Source organism: Danio rerio, chromosome 12 (assembly GCF_052040795.2).
Source record: "Danio rerio strain M-AB ecotype USA chromosome 12, GRCz13ab, whole genome shotgun sequence".
NCBI lineage: Eukaryota > Metazoa > Chordata > Actinopteri > Cypriniformes > Danionidae > Danio > Danio rerio.
In genome coordinates, this window is record NC_141032.1 from 21,697,357 (window position 1) to 21,716,980 (window position 19,624).

At 34.3% G+C, this 19,624-nt stretch overlaps 1 protein-coding gene across 3 annotated transcripts in view; it reads left to right on the top strand.

Annotated features, from left to right (window-relative positions):
- Positions 1-19,624, top strand: part of snx29 (sorting nexin 29) — a 265,933-nt gene that overhangs the window by 12,437 nt on the left and 233,872 nt on the right. For all 3 annotated transcript variants that reach the window (XR_015504021.1, XM_087276140.1, XM_087276141.1), the window contains exons 6-11: positions 2,114-2,184; positions 2,275-2,529; positions 11,265-11,625; positions 14,724-14,848; positions 15,038-15,131; positions 15,227-15,309. Coding sequence is in view for 2 of the 3 variants with exons in the window: in XM_087276140.1 (XP_087132266.1) it covers positions 2,114-2,184; positions 2,275-2,529; positions 11,265-11,625; positions 14,724-14,848; positions 15,038-15,131; positions 15,227-15,309 (989 nt within the window). In the remaining variant the exon portion in view is untranslated. The remainder of the gene's footprint in view (positions 1-2,113; positions 2,185-2,274; positions 2,530-11,264; positions 11,626-14,723; positions 14,849-15,037; positions 15,132-15,226; positions 15,310-19,624) is intronic.

Sequence of the window (19,624 nt, forward strand, 5' to 3'; positions counted from 1 at the left end):
TGGGAAGAGACCACTTAAATTTTCAGTGTTTCTGGATTTAAAGTCCAAATTTGCAATGTTCATTTTGTTAGCGTACATTGTTAGTCTTTAGGTGAATAATTAATTGGTGTGTGTTTTGGTAATGTTCAATCAAAGATTATCAAAGGAGAGCATTTGCCTTCACGTTTGGCGTGTTGGTCCATCTGTCGGTCTGAACTTAAGTTTAACAGCCTCAGCCACAATATTTTTAACCACATCCTCTTACCTCTAGTTTGCTACGAAGCAATGTGCAAAAGAGAAAGTCGTCTACTCAGTATTCTGTTTCAACTGGTACATGAACATGAACATGAACTGTTTCATTCAGACTTTAAAGCGATAGTTCACCCAAAGCTAAAAATTCTGTCATCATTTACTTAGCCTTTACTTGTTCCAAACCTGTTTGACTTCTATTAAGCACAAAAGAAAGCATTTTGAAGAATGCTGTAAACCTGTAACCTTTGACTTTCCATAGTTTTTTTTACTATGAAAGTCTGGTTTTCAGCTTTATTTAATATATACAGTTGAAGTCAGATTTATTAGCCCCCCTGTTTATTTTCCCCAATTTCTGTTTAACGAAAAGCAGATTTTTTTCAACACATTTTTAAACATAATAGTTTTAATAACTAATTTCTAACAACTTTTATTTATTTTGATTTATTTTATCTTTGTCATGATGACAGTAAATAATATTTGACTAGATCTTTTTCAAGACCCTTCTATAAAGATGCCTTCTTAAAGTTAAATTTAAAGGCTTAACTAAGTTAATTAGATTAACTAGACAGGTTAGGGTAATTAGGCATTAGTTATTGTATAAAGATGGTTTGTTCTGTAGACTATGGTAACAAATATAGCTTAAAGGGACTAATAATTTTGACCTTGAAATGGTTTTTAAAAGTAATAAAAACTGTTTATTCTAGTCAAAATAAAACAAATAAGACTTTCTCCAGAAGAAAAAAAAAATCAGACATACTGTGAAAATTTCCTTGCTTTATTACATTATTTGGGATTAAAAAAAACTATGTACAGTATGGATGTATGTATGCATGTATTTATATATATATGTATATATGAGAGAGAGAGATTAACATGAATTAAAATAGCCTAAAACAAATATTAACATTTATCTCAAAACCAAACCTAAACGATCCAGTAAATTAAGAAAAACTACATTTTTTCAAGATTTATTCCATAGATGCAATAAATATTAACAATTGTCACAAAACTAAACCTAATAGCTCCAGTAAATCGAGTGAAACTACATTTTTTACAAAACTTATTTCCACTTATTTTTACTAGACTTATTTCTCAAAACCAAACCTAATAAAACCAGAGAAACTACATTGTTTTAAGTTCTTTTCAATAGATGCAACAGATATTAACATTTATATCAAAACCAAACCTAATAAATCCAATAAATCAAGAGAAACTAGATTTTATTTTACATAGATGCAACAAATATTAACATTTCTCAAAATACCAATAGATGCAGTCACCATGAATCTATGGTTCAAGCCATAGATGCAACATTTATTGACATTTGTCTTAAGACCAAACCTAGTAATTCTAGCATTCATTCATTCATTCATTTTCTTGTCGGCTTAGTCCCTTTATTAATCTGGGATCGCCACAGCGGAATGAACCGCCAACTTATCCAGCAAGTTTTTACGCTGCGGATGCCCTTCCAGCCGCAACCCATCTCTGGGAAACATTCACACACACTCCTACACTACGGACAATTTAGCCTACCTAATTCACCTGTACCGCATGTCTTTGGACTGTGGGGGAAACCGGAGCACCCGGAGGAAACCCACGCGAACGCAGGGAGAACATGCAAACTCCACACAGAAACGCCAACGGAGCCGAGGCTCGAACCAGCAACCCAGCGACCTTCTTGCTGTGAGGCGAACGTGCTACCCACTGTGCCACTGCGTCGCCTGTAATTCTAGCAAATCAAGATTTTTTTTCCTGTAGATTCAACAAATAATAACATTTATCTCAAAACCAAATATATTAAATCCATTAAATCAAGAAATGCTAGATTTTTTCAAGATTATTTTTCGTAGATGTAAAATTACTCCATTTTGCTTCACACTAGTGCCTTCTATGAAGACTGGGCATTTGTTCTGGACGAGGAGAGAGCCAGTATGTTGCCCACAATGGCTGCAGGTGACATTTAAATGAGATTGTTTCCAATATTAAGTCATATTAGTCATATTCTTTCTTGCTGAAGCGCAAATATTATGCATGTGTCAACAGGGCTCAATTCCATCCTGTTTGCAATCAACATCGACAACACAGACCTAAATGGCCAGGTCCGCGGAGGATCATCCGTGTCCCACCTGTTAAAGGAGTCCACACAGGGGATGAGCAGTCTGTGGAAAGAGTCTACTCAAGGTGTCAGCACGTTACTGCGGGAAATCGGTACTGCCACTGCTGTGGTTCCTGGTTTCATCCCTCGCTCAGATGCTCCTTCAGACCCCCTGCCTGTCCTGCCCCGCAGCACTTCTGCAGGTATTTGAGTCACGCACCATAACAGATCTGCACATACACTCACAGTCAAATGTAGGGGTGCAGCAGCTTGTTATTAGTACGGTATGCTTAAATGAATTACTCTGAACTAAATCTACTCCTTAAGGCTGCATTTTTATACCATAGGAATAGAATTCGTTTTTCATTATGGGTTAATCAGTTTTAGAAATGCATTATTGACTGACATCTCAGTGCTAGGCCCATTGCAGGATTTAGATGACATCAAAATGTGCTGCATTTTTTCTATAACAACATACATGACTGCATTGAAAAAACAGCTGTCACGAGTCAGGCATGCACAGATATGGACTTTTTAAAAAAAAAAAAAAAAAGTTTTTTTTAAAACTTTTTTTTTATTTGGAGGAAAGAGAAAAAAATTGACAAAGGGGGAAAAGTAGAAATAAATACAAAGAACAAAGCGGTTGCAATAAGGGTTACAAAATCAAGTCATAATACATTTGATGTACATTATCACAAATTGTTTACAATGACAAATTCAGACCATTTTTGCCAGTACTTGTTACACTTTTTTAAATCAAATCTTAAGTTAAAAATCAGTCTCTCCACAGATATGGACATTTTGATATTCATGACTATTTATATTTTGATGTGGTTAATTGATTTGTTGATTGATAAATACATTTCTTGACACTTATTACAAAAAAATCAGTAGACAACTGGTATCAGGATCTTTCCTTTATCAAAAGCATTTGCAAACTGCAATTCTGAAGTCCTTGTTTGTCATTGTGAAAAACCAGCAGCGCACATCTGAAATTGATCAACTAGTCGAAATAATAACTAATTAATTAACTTCTGCTAATTTATTTTCTTATTGGGTCAATAACATTATCATTAAAAGTAGCCATTCATTGGCCAATATCGATATGTTTAAGTCTCTTTAAGGCAAGTCCTTTCTCTATGTTGCCATCTTTGAAAGGCTTTTCCAGCATGCTAGTGAAGTTCCTCTCTCTTATGCCGAATTCAGACTGCATGATTTTAGCCCCGATTTTGACTCACTGACAGGTTTTGAAAAATCAGCGACAAATGGCTGAAATCACAGGCTAATCGGTACCCATTCACGCGATTAACAATCACACAATGTGAACTATCAAAGATGCGATCTTTGAATTGCTGTTGAGTCGCAGACTCCCATCAGATATTTGGCATGCTAAATATCTGGACATGTCGGCGATTCAAATCATGCCATGTGAAATGTGTTTTGACTGAAAATAACATCAGAGATTGCCTACAGCTAATGAGAGAGCAGCATTCACTAGTATGGGTACCTGATGGCCAGCTGTAGGCTTGGGGAGAAGTTAAAAGCGTTCATTCTATTTAGACACAAGAAATTGAGGAAAAACTTGTGGAAATTCGGCAGGAGCACACGTGTCTGTTTGTGGTGTTATGTGAGCAAAATTACAACCGGGTCAAAAAAAGAAAAAAAACTAAGGAGAAATAGCTAATTCCCTTCAAACCCAGGTGAGCAAATATGTACATTTTCTACCCCATTAAAGGCTACTTTCAAATTATGTAGTTAATAACACAAGATATACGTTTTTTTGGTTGTGAGACATAGTTTGGACAGAATTGCTGGCAATTCTTCATATTTTAAAGTCATGCAGTGTGAAACCTCCTGACGCCGATTCATCTTGCAGTGTAAACAAAGCAGCAAGAAAACGCTAGCTCAGATAGTCATGCAGTGTGAAAAAATCTGTGACACGACTATTTTTAAAATCATGCACTCTGAACTTGGCATTAGAATGGGCTGACATTAAATTTTGCAAGCTTATGAGGAAATTTCATATTTGGAATCACCAATGAAATTGGAAACTTCATAAATTTTGTTTTTGATTGTTCATATTATGACAAAAAGCTGTGTTTTTCAGGTTGCCAATTAGCTAATGCTAATAAAACCAACCTCCTTTATAGCTGCTTCTAGAGGACATGACTAGATGTCATTTTGTTAAACAGTCTATGTAATTGCTGTAAGAGTCAATAACTTAGATGTTATACATCATCCTCTGAATAATTTGATCGAGCTGGTCTTCTGAAAGCAAATCTCCAGCTAAAACAATAGAGACCTGTTGGGGCTCATAGTTTTAGTCAACTGATTTGCATTTGAATGACAGAAAGTGGGAATAGATGTAAAATAAGAAGTCAGATTTGAAAATAAAAATCTAATTTGTTTCATAAACATGTCAAAACCAGATAACATTTGTTTTCACGTGTAATTATTTTGTTTAAAAAAAGAAATATTAAGCTTTATTCAGATATATTTCTTATGACTGTGAGACAAATATTCGCTGAGATTCCAGCACATTTTTAAACCACAGAGTGTTCATAACAATGAAGCTGTAGAAACTATTGTAAAACACGCACCTGGACCAAGCCCCTCCCCCAGAGAATCATCAATCTGTAGCGATCGATGATTGGTTTGTTGACTAGAAGGCGGGGTGTCCATATTGACCGCATTTAAAACTATACGAGTGACGCGTTGTGTATTCTTTTGTAAAATTACATATTTAATGCTTTGTTTATTCTCCACAAATAAACAGGTAGCACATCATAATAATAATGTAGATTAGCTTGCAAGCATATCCACATTAATAATCTGTGACGAATTATAATGTAGATTAGAGTGCTCGTATTTCTACACCATTATTACTGTAGTAAATGAGCTCAAGGTTATTCTTCCCGCGCCTTTCCCGCCGTTATAATGTTGCGAGTTATGATTCAGATTTCAAGGCTTGTGTACCTTCTGGAACATTATATAGCGAAATAGTTTAGCGGGAGGAATATTTATTTGAACGGGGCTTCAAATGTATCAACTCTTTTGATCCGAACAACCGAATCGTTCAGCGATGCTATCAACAAAGTTGAGCAGGGTTGCAAGATCAAAGTTTAGGACATTAGATTCATTAATATACACAGGCACCTTTCTTTATTCAAAATTAAACTTTATTGACAAATCTAACAGAAACTAAAACCTAACACAAACACACATTCATACAAGCATAGGGAAGAGTAACGTGTGAGGTAAGAGGTTGAGAAGGTGTAATGATGGGAAAGCCTCGGAGTTTGTAAGAACAAACCAAGCAAACCAAACGTAATCAAATTTAATATAACCCTTCTATTGTCTCTTTAGGGTTGAATTTACTTGCGGTCTGTTCGTGATATCCGAGCTCCCGTTTTTGAGCACGTGGTTGATGTTGCTCTTTGTTCCTCACGAGGTTGTAGTTTCAAGTTGAAGCGACAAAGAGGATTCTAGGCAGTGAAATATCGGAGCGCGGTGCGATTAACCCTTTCTGTCTGGGTTTCTGCCTGCTTTCTTGGAGGTTTCTCAGGCCCCGTTTACACTAGTGCGTTTTAGTTTTAAAACGTCCGTCCACACCAAAACGCTGAAAACGCACATCACGTGACCACACACACACTCTCAGGCAAGCGCTGTAGCCAATCTACCCAGATGAGAGCTGTGCTAGTCGGACTTCTCATCAAGCATCTCCCGCTGGATCTAACCTCACTATATTTATTAAACGGAATATTTCTTTCATCTTGTTGTCTTTATTTAACGACATATTCATTGGACATTGGAATCTATTACTTGTTCTCAGGTAACGTGTTTTGGCTAAGCGCAAAGATAAGTTAATGATTAATGTAAGCACGTACATTCTGTATATTGACTGATCGCTTGCCTTTATTTCCTATAATGTATAAACTTATTGTATGTTATACTTTTATAATGGCCATTATCGATTAAAACTGATATTCAGCAAAGAGAGGGTGTGTTTCGTATTTTCACTGAAATTGAAAGGAGGCAGTTGTTGTAGGCTCCGTTTTGTTATAAATATGCACACAGTGAAGATGACGCTCATATTTGCAGCACGGCGCCTCAACATTTTTGCTGTCTGTTTAGTTGTTAATATTAAAATGAAAATAGGCAGTTCCTTATATCATGTTTACATTTTATTGTTGAGAAAGTAAAACAACGTAGCCAGGGTGATGTGAATGAAGTTATAAAGTACACTGTTCCCTTTGAAGATTTACCCGTGTCCTCGGTATAGTCTGCTTTTCCATATCAAACTGAGAAGAAGAGACTGCAGCCATGATCAAACTTGCGAAGTTTTAACTTACACGGTGAAGATGCAGGACTGAACTGTGCGTGTTAGGCTACTTAATATTCAGGAAAAGCCCCAATCAGAGAGGCGAACGTCTGCAGCCCCGCCTCCGTTTTCAAATGTCTCCGTTTTCCATCATCCACACTGAGACGGAGCAGCTGCGTTTCAGAATGAAAACGGCCTCTCCAGCGTTTTCGAAACGCTCCGTTTTCGGCGCTCGAGAACTCCGGCGTAGTGTGGACGCATGGCGTAACCGTAGCAAAACTTATGCGTTTTCAAACTAAAACGCATTAGTGTAAACGGGGCCTCAGTCTCTGAGGAAGTTGTAGAGAGTTGATGAAAGTTCAAAACAGCGTGGTTCAGAGCAGAGAGGGGGGTTGCCTGGAGTTGGGAGAGAGAGGGGGAGCTCCCAGGCAGCGTGTTTCAGAGCAGAGAGGGGTGCCAAGTAGGGTTGTAACAATATACCGGTATGACAGTCTACCACGATTTGAACGTGCACGATTATCATACCATGAACAATTGCATATCAACGGTTTTAACCCTTAAAGACCGAGACAGCTGCCCGCGGCTAAAAATAAGTATTGCTCTTAAATGTTTAATAACTTTTGATCCGCTGATCCGATTCATACAATTCAAAGATTGGCATAATCTCAGCTTTCCAGTGCTGTATCACATAACATTCGCGGACTTTCAGAGGCTCCGGAATCAGTGCGTTTACGTCATCAAAATTTGACAATGCTGATTTGACAAAGAAACGCTTGTCACTGTGTCTCCGGACAAACCAGACATGATACATTGATGCATTGTCCCTCCTCCATGCCCAGATTGGTTCAAACTCGCTATATCACAACCAATAAGCATAGGTTTCGCTTTTGTTTGTGGAGCAACAATGAGCTTTTTGAACAACACGGAATAAGAGATAGGCATACATTCATGCGCGGCTAAATAAAACGCAAAAAAAAAAGTTTTGCATGAAATAATTCTCATACTAAGTACTTTTGCATGCACAGCAGCACAGAAACATGACAAAACAGTGACACAGCAAAGACGAACTGCTGCTCTTGCTGTTTTCAAAAGACGCAAATGAAGGTGCAGCTGTTTGTCTGCATTGCAGACAACCATATCCAAATCCATATCCACAGACAACCATATCCATGCTGGCACATAAAACCTAAGGATGTTCCATATTGAATCTAGTTTCGTTGTGTAACTATTTATAGTATAGTAAATATTTATATCTATTTTTTTACTGAGGATTTGCACTATGTTTATTTGGACTTTATTTGGACTTTGACACATTATTTATTATTTTCTTATTTTTTTATTTGTTCATTGTAAGTGGTGTTGTTTATAGTAACTGAAAATATATTATTTGGAAAAAGTCAAATTTGCTTCACTGTTCTATTATTTTGTAACATTTGTAACATACCGTATACCGCGAAACCGTCAAACCGTGGTATTGTTTTAGACGATTATCATACTGTAAAAAATTCATACTGTTACAACCCTAGTGCCAAGGGAGGTCCTAAGAGAGTTTAAACAGAGCCCCGAGGGTAGTTTCGAAGAGAAGAGAGGGAGTTTAGCTAGGTCCTAAGCTTTTATAGGGCGGGTTCGGATCCACCCTCCATGGAAAGTTGACCAATTAGAAGCTAACTTCCTTGAATAGTAATTTACAGCTCTTTGTCTGAGACAGAAGAATTTGCATAGGCAAATTTTTTGTAAATCGGGACAGAAATGTTAAAGTCTCTTAAAACGTTATTATGTTGCACTCATATTAAAATAAAATGTCAACGATCGATTTGTACAGCGAGTAAACTTTTCAAAAAGTCCAAACTTGAACAGTATAAGAGGATGTTTAGCTTGGGTACAGTTAAACATTATATACAGGGGTATTAAAACCAAAAATATTAATACAAGAGAAAGGGAAACTTTGCAAAACATATGATTAAACAAAGAGAGTTAAGTTTATATGAAAACATCAGTGTTAAACAAGCAGTTTAAAGGGTCCTTTGTAGGTCGTTCCTGTGTTTAATGCCGCATGGCACATTCCTTTGGGTCTTAAATACCTTGGAATCAGGTTTCGAGTCTTCTCTGGGCAAAGTCAGCTGGAATAACAAAGTTTGTGGAATAAAATGCAAAATATTTATGTGTCTGGTCGGCCATATTCGTTACACTTTGGTCTATTATAAAGCCTGTGATTGTAACTGATCTATAGTTGCATCTGCTCTGCAATTGAGTCACGTCACTTGATTTTATATAGTGTTTAAATTGCTGGGCTATTGAATGCTTGATTCTGATTGAAGTACAGAACTAAAGTTGTTTCAACAGATTTTGAACACATTATAGATTCAAATCACCTTGCCAAATGGTTTAGTTTATTTTACAGGTCTTTATTGCCTACTAGAGCAAAGTATATATATGGAAAGCAAGCATGAAATCACAATCGCTGACAAATATGCATGCAGTACATTAGTACAGATATACAATGGAGCAAATGCACACAGAAATGTATGACCAGCTCTTTATCAATAAAGAAATTTTGTAGTTTAAAACTACACTAGTAGTGAGGTAATAGTGTAAGGAGGATGCTGTGACTGTAAACAGTTACAGTTTCTGTTTCGCTGTTGCATAGCATTCATAGAGTACATGCTTAATCTCTTTCTCGCTTGCTCTCACTCGTTTTCTAATACCTGCAATAGTCTGCCAATTAACAGCTCCTGCCACCATCACTAGTCTTGGGATGAGATGTATAAGCAATTCCAGCACACAAAAGTGTTTTATGGGTGAAACCTAGCAGCTGTTTTTAAATAAAACATCTGAACAATGTCTTATTGAGTGGTAACTGTAGTATAAGTGGAATAATTGACTCGGCATCACCACCTTGGGTGTACATTATTTTACAATAATTCAGCAGCATGTTGTCAGGTGTTCCCTATTTACACAATAGATTGCTTCAACGTAAGCAGCTTTACAGTATTAAATGAAACAGTGTTGGCATTGCTTCAAATTGGAATTACAGCTTCAGTTGCTACTCTAAAGCAGCTCTCCAGGGTGTTACATTTACTTGTGTTTGACCTCGATAGAACGAACATAGGAAATAAACGGCAGACTGCTGTGTCAATGAAAAAAAAAAAAGCCACAGAACACTGCCTGTTATGTAATACTCATGAAATTATGATTTGATGGTCTTTACCAGTCGGAGTGAACTCGGCGAAAAGATTTGATCGAACTAATCAAGTTTATTTCGGCCTGGTTTTGTTTAAAATTATATCACAGCAGTTCATTTTAATTATACCGAACTCAGCATATTTAAGTACATCCCTCACACATCTAACTTTTAAATTCATATTTTTCATAGAAAGCTAAACAATATTATATTTGTGCTTATACATTAGATTAGTCAGTACTGAAGCCAAATCTGGAGCTTATCTAACAAAAAAGGTCCAAAAACTAATACACCCAAATTTTTATGTTATAGAAAAATAATAAATACATTAAAAAAAGGATAAAAAATCAAGAGAAGCAAAAAAATAAAAAAATAAAATAAATAAAATTTAGTTAAAAATTAGAATTTAATTGTATTATCTTTCAATTTCTAAATATGTTTGGTGACTAAAATATTGATTTAATAAATATATCTGTTTAATAAATCTGTTTTGTTTAAATGCACCAAAATACATTGCCTATATTCATTGAGAAATGGATAAAAATAATCATTTTCAAAACGAGGTGTACTTAGTTATAGCCTATAAACATTGATTAGGGAAAATAAGTTTAAGTAAAAGACAGAGTAGAGGTCAGTGTGCCAACATATAGCACTGTGGGCTTCTGACTCTTGGAACTTTCCCAATCCCATCCCCCCTCTCTCACCAACTTCACTTTCTGTAAAAATCTATACTGTTATATTATAGTAAAGACAAAAATGCCAAAACTAAAACTAAAAATGATTCCATTGATTAAAAAAAGAAACTTTAAATTTTTTTTTAAATATTCAAACACATTGGCTTAAAAAAATTGGTCCAACAAACAAATATATATATATATATATATATATATATATATATATATATATATATATATATATATATATATATATATATATATATATATATATTATATATATATATATATATATATATATATATATATATTTATGAGAAAAAAAGGAATAAATAAGATCTGACCTTAAGTTTTAATATAAATTATTCTAATCCTCTTCAATATAACTATTTTCTGTAGATTTTATCTCTTTAAAATAATCTATAAATGGTTGGCAAATTTTATAGTGTGATACTTCTTTTTTTTATGAATCTGATTTTCTCCAGTTTCAAATGTTTCATTAAATTCTTCATTAGATGTGTATATATATGTTGGAGCAGCTTTCTGTTTCCAGTTTAATAATATTATTAAACTATTATTATTATAACCTTCGTGCTAGTCGACTGGGAAATGGCTAGAACTGCAATAAGGGAGTTTCCTGTTGATGCATTTTCTTAATTCTTTCCCCCATAATTATTTTTTTTGTACAAATTTGATCACTATCGGTGTCCAGAATGCAGCTGGCATTGTTTTATTCATATAATTCCTTTAATTTCACTTTAGATTCCGGCTTAAGAAAAGAGCGCAGACGTAAAAAGAAGATCACAAACATTATCTCCTTTGACGATGACCTGGATGCGGGTGCGGAAGACGAGGACGAGGCTGGTGAGGACGTTGTGAGGAGTCTTAGGAAGAGTGCTGTGGGTCATGTGAGCTCTGAGGAGGCTCTGGACCCTCCGCACTCCACCTCTCCTGTTCATAACGGCCTGACTGAGCCTGGGATTGTGAGCTGGGCTGAAACACCCCCGCAGAATGGGCTTTTGCTTGATACCAAGAGCATTGACAATGAAGAGGAGGATGAGGACGATATATATAGAAAGAACAGGCCAGAGCTCCCAGAAGAGGATCATGGGAATGGGGAGACGTGAGTTATTTTCTGGCTTAAAAGGGATAGTTCACCCACAAATTTACATTTACTACTTTTTGGGTACAAATTTACATCTTACATGATTATTTGCTCTCCTTTGTGTCAGCGAGATATTTAGAAGAATTTTTGAAGGCAGCAGCCATTGACTTTCATAATCATTCATTTATTCATTCATTTGTTCATTCGTTCATTGTCCTTTAGCTTAGACTCTGATTTATCAGAGGTCGCCACAGTGGAATGAACTGCCAACTATTCCAGCATATGTTTTACACAGCCTTTCCAGCCGCAACCCAATACTGGGAAACACCCTTACACTCTCACATTCATACACACACACAAACTCATACACTATGGCCAATTTAATTTACCAAATTCACCTAAAGCAAATGTCTTTAGACTGTGGGGGAAACCGGAACACTGGGGAAACATGGGGAGAACATGCAAACTCCACAAATGAATGCCAACCGGTTCTCCCTGGCCCTCAAACCAGCAACGTTCTTGCTGTGAGGTGACAGTGCTAACCTCTGTGTTGCCCTTGACTTCCCTAGTAGTTTTGGTTAATACTGTGGATGCTAAATTGTAATTCATCCACTAAAAATCTCCCTAAAAATCCCAAACATGGTTAATACAATAATAAAACCATGGTTATTTTTTGTAAGGGTCATCATGCAGTTAAAGTTGGTGTAGTGAGGGCTTTATAATGTCTCAGGTGTCTGCCATTCATTTTTATCAATATTATAAATCATTAATATACATTACTGGTCAAAGGTTTTTTTTCATGTATTTTTATAAATAGTATTATTCTGTTCATCAAGGCGACATTTATTAAATGTAAATAAATTTTTAAATTGGTAAATATTTATTACAATTTTAAATAACTGCTTTCTTATTGCATGTAGTTTCAAATTAAAGTATTACTGTTTTCATTATTGCTTTTATTACTATTACCATTAACAATAATAATAATAATAATAGTAATAAATATTAGAGTGATTTCTGAATGATCATGTGACTCTGAAGACTGGAGTTATAAAGCTGAAAATTCATCTTTAAAATGACTAGAATAATTGATTAAATTAAACGATAAACCACTTTTGAACAGTTAATTTATAGTGCAATAACAATTTTACAATTTGTACTGTATTTTTGATGAAATAAATGCAGCCTTGGTGAGCAGCGGAAGCTTTCTTCAAACATTTAAAAATCCTACTGACCCCAAATTTTGACTGGTAGTGTGTGTGTGTGTGTGTGTGTGTGTATATATATATATATATATATATATAATGTATATATATAAATATTTTCATTTTTCATAAATATTCTCATTTAAACTCAGTATGCAGTAATCTTATACAGTCTTAAAATGTAGCCTTGAGTACTTAAAGGGACAGTTTACACACAAATAAAAATTAACCTTTAGGAGTTTCTTTATTCAATTGAGCACAATATAGTGTATTTAAATATATATATATATATATATATATATATATATATATATATATATATATATATATATATATATATATATATATATATACTGTATAATAGTGAAGAAAGCTGCAAGCCTGTTACCAGTGACTTCTTTAGTAGAAAAAACGATACCATGAAAGTCACTGGTTACAAGTTTCTAAGATCTTTTTTCAAATGTGTTTAAAAAAAGAAAGAAACATTTCTGAAACAACTAAAAGGTAAGTAAATGATAACTATTATTCAAAAAAGGTAATGATTCGCATGTGGTAATGTGTCACACACTGAGGAGGGCTTTGTGCCGAATTGTCTGTCTTTTATTCACCATGTAAGAAAAATAAAAAATAAAAACAGTACGAAGCAATTGAGAGCGAATCATCACCTTTTTTGAATAATAGCATCGATAAGATTGACGCACCAAACCAAAGAAGTAACTAAAAAAAACCACAAGCGCTCAGGGCAAACTTCAGTAACTCTACATAAGTAAATGATAACAGAATAATTTGTTTTTGTCAACTATTAATTTAAATTAAAAAATCGTCTGTGTTCTAAATGATTTTGACACATTTACTTAAAAGTTTTTGCTTTCCATATAGCAAACAGTATGTGTGTAACATTTGTTTTTGTAAATAAAAGTGTTAAAATGTAAACAAAATTTACAAAAAAAAAAAAACATTCCATAATGTAAATAAGTTGTCATTTAATAAGAATATGTCAATAACCTTATAATTCTAAGGTGACGAAATATATCATCTGACGGCACATATTGCAAATTACTGAACATGGTGCTGTTTTTGCATAAATACAGTTTAAATAGAATCCATCAGTATTTGCTTTTAATGCAAGTATCATATTGCTGAGAAAATGCTGCTATTTTCACTTAATGTAAACAAGATCTAATTGCTTTTGTTTGTAGTATATATTAATGCCTAATGTGCAAATAGTATTGATCTAGTTCAGGGTTCTAGGGAGCTGTGGTCCTGCAGAGTTTTGATCTAGCCTTGATTAAAACTGAACTACCTGTCGCTTTATAGTAACACTCAACTAGCTCACACTTGATTAGCTTGTTCGCAAGTGTTTGATAATTACTTACTTACTTACCCCTGGATTAGTGCAAATGGTCTTCTTCTGTTTCAAACATTAATATTAGTGAGGGATTTTAACATCTTATCCATTTCAGATAAACACGGTTTTAAATTTTCTATTTACAAAGGGGTTAAAAGATGTGTTACAAATATTACAAAAGCATAAATTTGATCGTAATTAGAATTGCTTTTTTTGTTGAATGGTTTCTGAAACATTTTGTGAGCCTGGACTAATTACTGCTGAGAATTCAGCTTGTTCTTCACAGGAATAAATTACATTTAAAATATTATTAATGATAAATGCTAATAAATATTTTACAATATTACTGTTTTACTGTATTTTTAATCAAATAAATGGTGCTGTGGTGAGAAGAATAGTTAATTTTTTAACATATTTATTTGTGTTTTAAATGTTATGCATTTAGCAAGGTAGTAACAGTAATTATGAGTAAATATTAAAAGTAACCAAACCCTAACCATGTAAGTAGGCATTATGTTAATCTGACACAATAAAGTGTGACTATTACATTTTGCTCTGCACAGGATGATTGTGGGGAGTTTATCCAGTGTCTCCATGTGGAGTCCAAGGCAAATCATCACTGAAAATGACAACGACAACTCACACATTCTCATCCCTCTGCCCCCCAGTGAGCCCTACACACAACAAGGTCAGAGAGTGTCCTAATTTATCTGGCTGTGTTTTCATGGTCCTCCTCTCTATAAACATTTGGCATCAAGTTGAATGCGTCTTTTAATTGTCCTAAAGCATAATTGTAAATTAAATATAGCGATACTTAATTATTATGTGTGGCTGCAGTCCTGGCGTGGAGAAATGAGCTATTTTTGTGCTATTTCAGCTGCTAGTTCAGTTGAGAATGTGGAATTTCATGGACAGAAGGAAAGCTCAAGTCCACAGGCTGACAGTGAAAAACAAAGCCAACTCCAATTTAGGTATCTGATACAAACCAACACGTTTTTTTTTAAAATTTCAATTCAAATTGCTTTTGAGATTGAGGCTTATTAACTTGTTTATTTTGCTGTCTCAGCATGGAGCCTGACTTACCAGCCCAGGTTGAACCTGTGGTCAGTGTTCCGCCAACCCCCGGCCTTCCTGAGTCCATGACAGTTGGTGAGTTGACTTAAGATATACTGTCATAAAGGAGCACCGGTGGTGTGAGGATGCTCTTGGAATTTCTCCGTTTATTATTTTTTTCTTAAGTGAATTGCATTTTGTGGCTCTAAACATGCTCAAAACCTTACAAAACTTTGCACACACATCAGAAGGGATGAAATTGTACATCTAATATGGGTTTCAAAACTCAAAAGGGTCAAATTTTCAAAATGGCATGATAGCATCACCTGCACCAACGTATCTCTTAAGCTACACTGCACATACAAAACAGAAACATAAATGTCCTAAAGCCTTTGTTAAAGCAATATCTGAATCCCAACAGGAAGTTGCTCACTTTTTATTCCCTCCCCGCCAAAAAACTTTTTTTTTTTTTTTTGCTGTTTTCAGAAATCAGGTCAACACCAAATTTGGGCAGTGTAATCTAAACAGTATTTTGTGATGTTAAATTGTGAAGATTCCACAAACAAGAGCCCTTCCGACTCTGCTTGCAGCTTCAGTTGTGGAATTTTTTAACTTTCACCTACTACATACTTTACTTTTCCCCAGTCATTGAATGACTTGGCAATTCATTACTTTTATACTTTTGTAGTCCCCTGACCAAAAAATGGATCTGGTCTTCTAACACTTTCTTGTAATATTTTAGTACAGGGAAAAGTTCTCACTATTAACTAGTGGTTTATCTCTTGACTATTATTGAAATATTATCTGTTTAGTAATACTTAATAAGGTACAAACTCTGCTTGATCTTATTCTACATCTTGAATCCGACCCTATACCTAAACCCAACTTTAATAACTAATAACAAGCAAATTTATGTTAGTCATAGTCATAGTTAATGGTTTGTTAATAGTGATAATGTACCCTAAAATAAAGTGTGACCCATTTTATTTTTATGATAAAAAATGTAATACTGACAATTTTTATTAATTAATTGATTTTTGTTTATTTATTCATATCCAAATTACTCCTCACATTTAAGCTCTCTTTTCTATTTTCTTTTAGATTTACTCCTACATAAAACACATTTATCTGATCTTGTAACATTAAATTTGTATATGGCCTTAGATAACTAGGAATAGAGTTTTTTGTTGTTGTTGTTGTTGTTTTGATTAGTATTGTTGCTCTCATTTGAAAGTGACTTTGAATAAAAGTGTTTTCCAAATGATTAAATATAAACGTGATGAAACTTATAATAAAAAAATAAAGGTTACAGCTTTACAGGAACAGAGATCAGATCAATTTAAAGTGTTTGTTTACACAAAAATAATAGTATATTACATTTTGCGTACATCATGTTGTTTCAAACCTCATGAGTTGTTTTCCTTCTCATAACACAACATTTGAAAGTAGGATGCATCTCTTGTAGTTTCTTGAAGAATATTAACAATACAGTCAGCGATAAAGACAATAAATGAACCCAAGGGTGACAGTGAAGACTTTTTAATTGTTACAAAACAGTCTTTCTAATAAATAGTTCCACAAAAGGATTAAAATGCACAAGCGTTTTCAGCATTTATAATAATGGTTAATGACTGTAATGGGTACTACAGCATCGGCTTTACCCTTAGGAATAAATGATGTTTTAAAACACATCTATATTATTGGTGAGCATAAGAAAATGCTTTCAGAGACATCAGGAAACATAATAATCCCAAACTTATGTATGTCACATCCTAGTTTATAACTTTTTAGTTTCTATCTATCTTTTTGTGTTCCCCTAAAAATAAATGAATAATGAAGTTTGTTTTGGAATAACATGAAGGTATATTACATAGTTATTTTAAATATGGGAGCTTTTTCATTTTTGAGTAAACAGTTCCTTTAGCTATACTTTGTGTGTTTGGAATTTGTTTAAAGCTTGTAGACCTTTGAGGATTTGAGCTGTGGACAGATGGCATCATTGAGGTAATTTGCCTTGACTAGTGCTCTGTTGTCTAGTGGTTTGATGCAGATGCGAGACTCTTTTAATCATCATTTAAATATTGGCCGAATGACTTGGCTTAAAAAAACTGCACATTAAAATGATAATCTAACACTTTGCTGATTTTTAAAAAAAATTTTTAATGTTGAGACATGCTGCACTTGTAAGTATGGGCAATGTTCTGGACGTAGATGGGACATTTTTTTCTTCTTTCAATCCATTAATTAAATTCAAATTAATTTCATAATGCTTTTCATAATAGTTATCATTCCAAAGCAGCTTTAAAACATGCACACATTATTAAAGTATAATCAAAATCACAAAGAGTTAAGATGTTGAGCATGCTTGAGTGTTGTTTTGCTCCATCGCCTGCAAAGTTCCTCTGTCCAGATGAGGGCACTGTTGGTTCAGTGTGAAACTCCCTCACTTTGTTCCTCTTTCTCTTTCTTTCTTTTGTCTGGACAAAACACAAGTTTGAGATGGGGCTGGAGGTGACTGATCCAGTTATACTTCAGCTTTCAAAAAATAAAAAGGAAAAAAGATGAAAGCGAGAAAATGTTCCATGCAGAGAGTGCCAGAATTGCGTTTGTGCTCTCAGACATGAGTAAAATTCAATTTTAGATCAAACGTGGTTTTCTCAGTATGCCTTAATAACCTATTAACTGCTATTTAATTATGAATACAACCAACTTTACCTTCAAGGGTTGAGAACGCTATATTCTTCTTCTGTACTGGTTTCTTATTTTCAATGCTTTTGTTAACATCATAGTTTGCCTATTATGCAGAAACAACAGTAAGTGACACATTCTTTTAGAGATATACTGTTTAAATATTAAATATCTGTTGTCATTTACTCCCTTTCATGGTGTTCAAAATCTATTTGTCTTTGTTTTTACATTTGAAACACAGCAGATCTCCTCCCGATTAATGGTTCCATGTATTTCTCTGCTCCACAGAAGGTAGTAATTCATGATGGCCAGTAAATGATGATAGAATTTTCATTTTTAGGGGTAAACTATGATGATTTCCTAAAAAAGTTTGTTGAGATGTTATTGGTGTACCTGATGGCAGTAGTTGTCTAATCCATTAAAGATCTGGAGATTTATTTAGAAATTATTTTTACGATACAGGTATCATAGAAATCAGAAATGTTTTTCAGAACTTGGGCAGGATTGAAGGTCTGTTCAGAAATTGAAAGTCAGGGATTTTTTTTTCAGATGTTGGGATATTAGAGATTTCTGTTTTATTATTTTTGTATTGCATTATACTTTATTTTGTGTACTATGTTTATCTCATTGTTTATGTTTTTTGCCAGTTCTTATGGTTAGCCAGTTTTTCACAGCTGTTTTATTCCTTTCCCAATTGTCAACCAGCAATCAAATGCAGTTACCAGCTCGTACCTGTTAAAATAGTGTCTGTGGGTGTTTTATTGTCAGCTCAGTGCTCAACCAGTCCCTCCTGGAGTTTGCGGGAAAAAGTTCTGATCATCGCAGCCTAAAATTAGCAATTTCCTGTAGTGATTTTGCCTTAATATAAACACAAATTTACACATCTTACTTCATAACTTTTTCAACCTTAAGGACAATTGGTCTCTGTAATTATTATAAAGGAATTACTGAGAGAAACAAACCTAAAGTGTTTACCTTTTTACCATATAAAGCCTACTTTATTATATTGAAAATACATGCAAAATTCTATTTGTGACTAAAATAAATGATTAACAAGGATTGAAATAGACAAAACAGTTCAAATCTTTTCAATAATAGCATTAGACAAATTATGTTAAAATTGTACATTTTAGCGATCAATAAAAATGTCATAGTCTCGTTCAAATAGGCTATGGTTGAAGACTTATTCCTGCACCACACTAAAGGCAGCGCCATGCCTATGACAACTTGTGATATTGCACAACAGATGAGGACATACTTATACACAAATATAACTTCATCTAAAGAGGAGCTATTATGGGATTTTGAAATTATCTTCCTTGCTGTGTATAACGGCTCTAAATGAAAGAAAATTACAAGTGAAATCTGAAATTAAATAGTGTAGAAAGCTATTGTCTCTAAAAAAAGAAGTCAACGCGACAGTTGTTTCAACGGTTCGCCTTGCATTTGATCTTTAGTCGTTTCGTTGTGACATTGGAAATGGGGCTCACTTGTTGCGTGTGCAGACTCGGAAAAAAACTTGAACCCGCTCTCCCTCTCAAACACTGTAGCAGATTGTGGGGGATGGGATTGGATTATGGCATGAAGATGATCGCTGAGATGAGGTCATAAGGAATGAATAATTAAAGTAAATTTTTACAACAATACCACAGTATAGCTGTGTTTCTTATGCTTTGTTCCTATCATTTTAATAATGACCTCTACAGTAATCTACCCTACAACA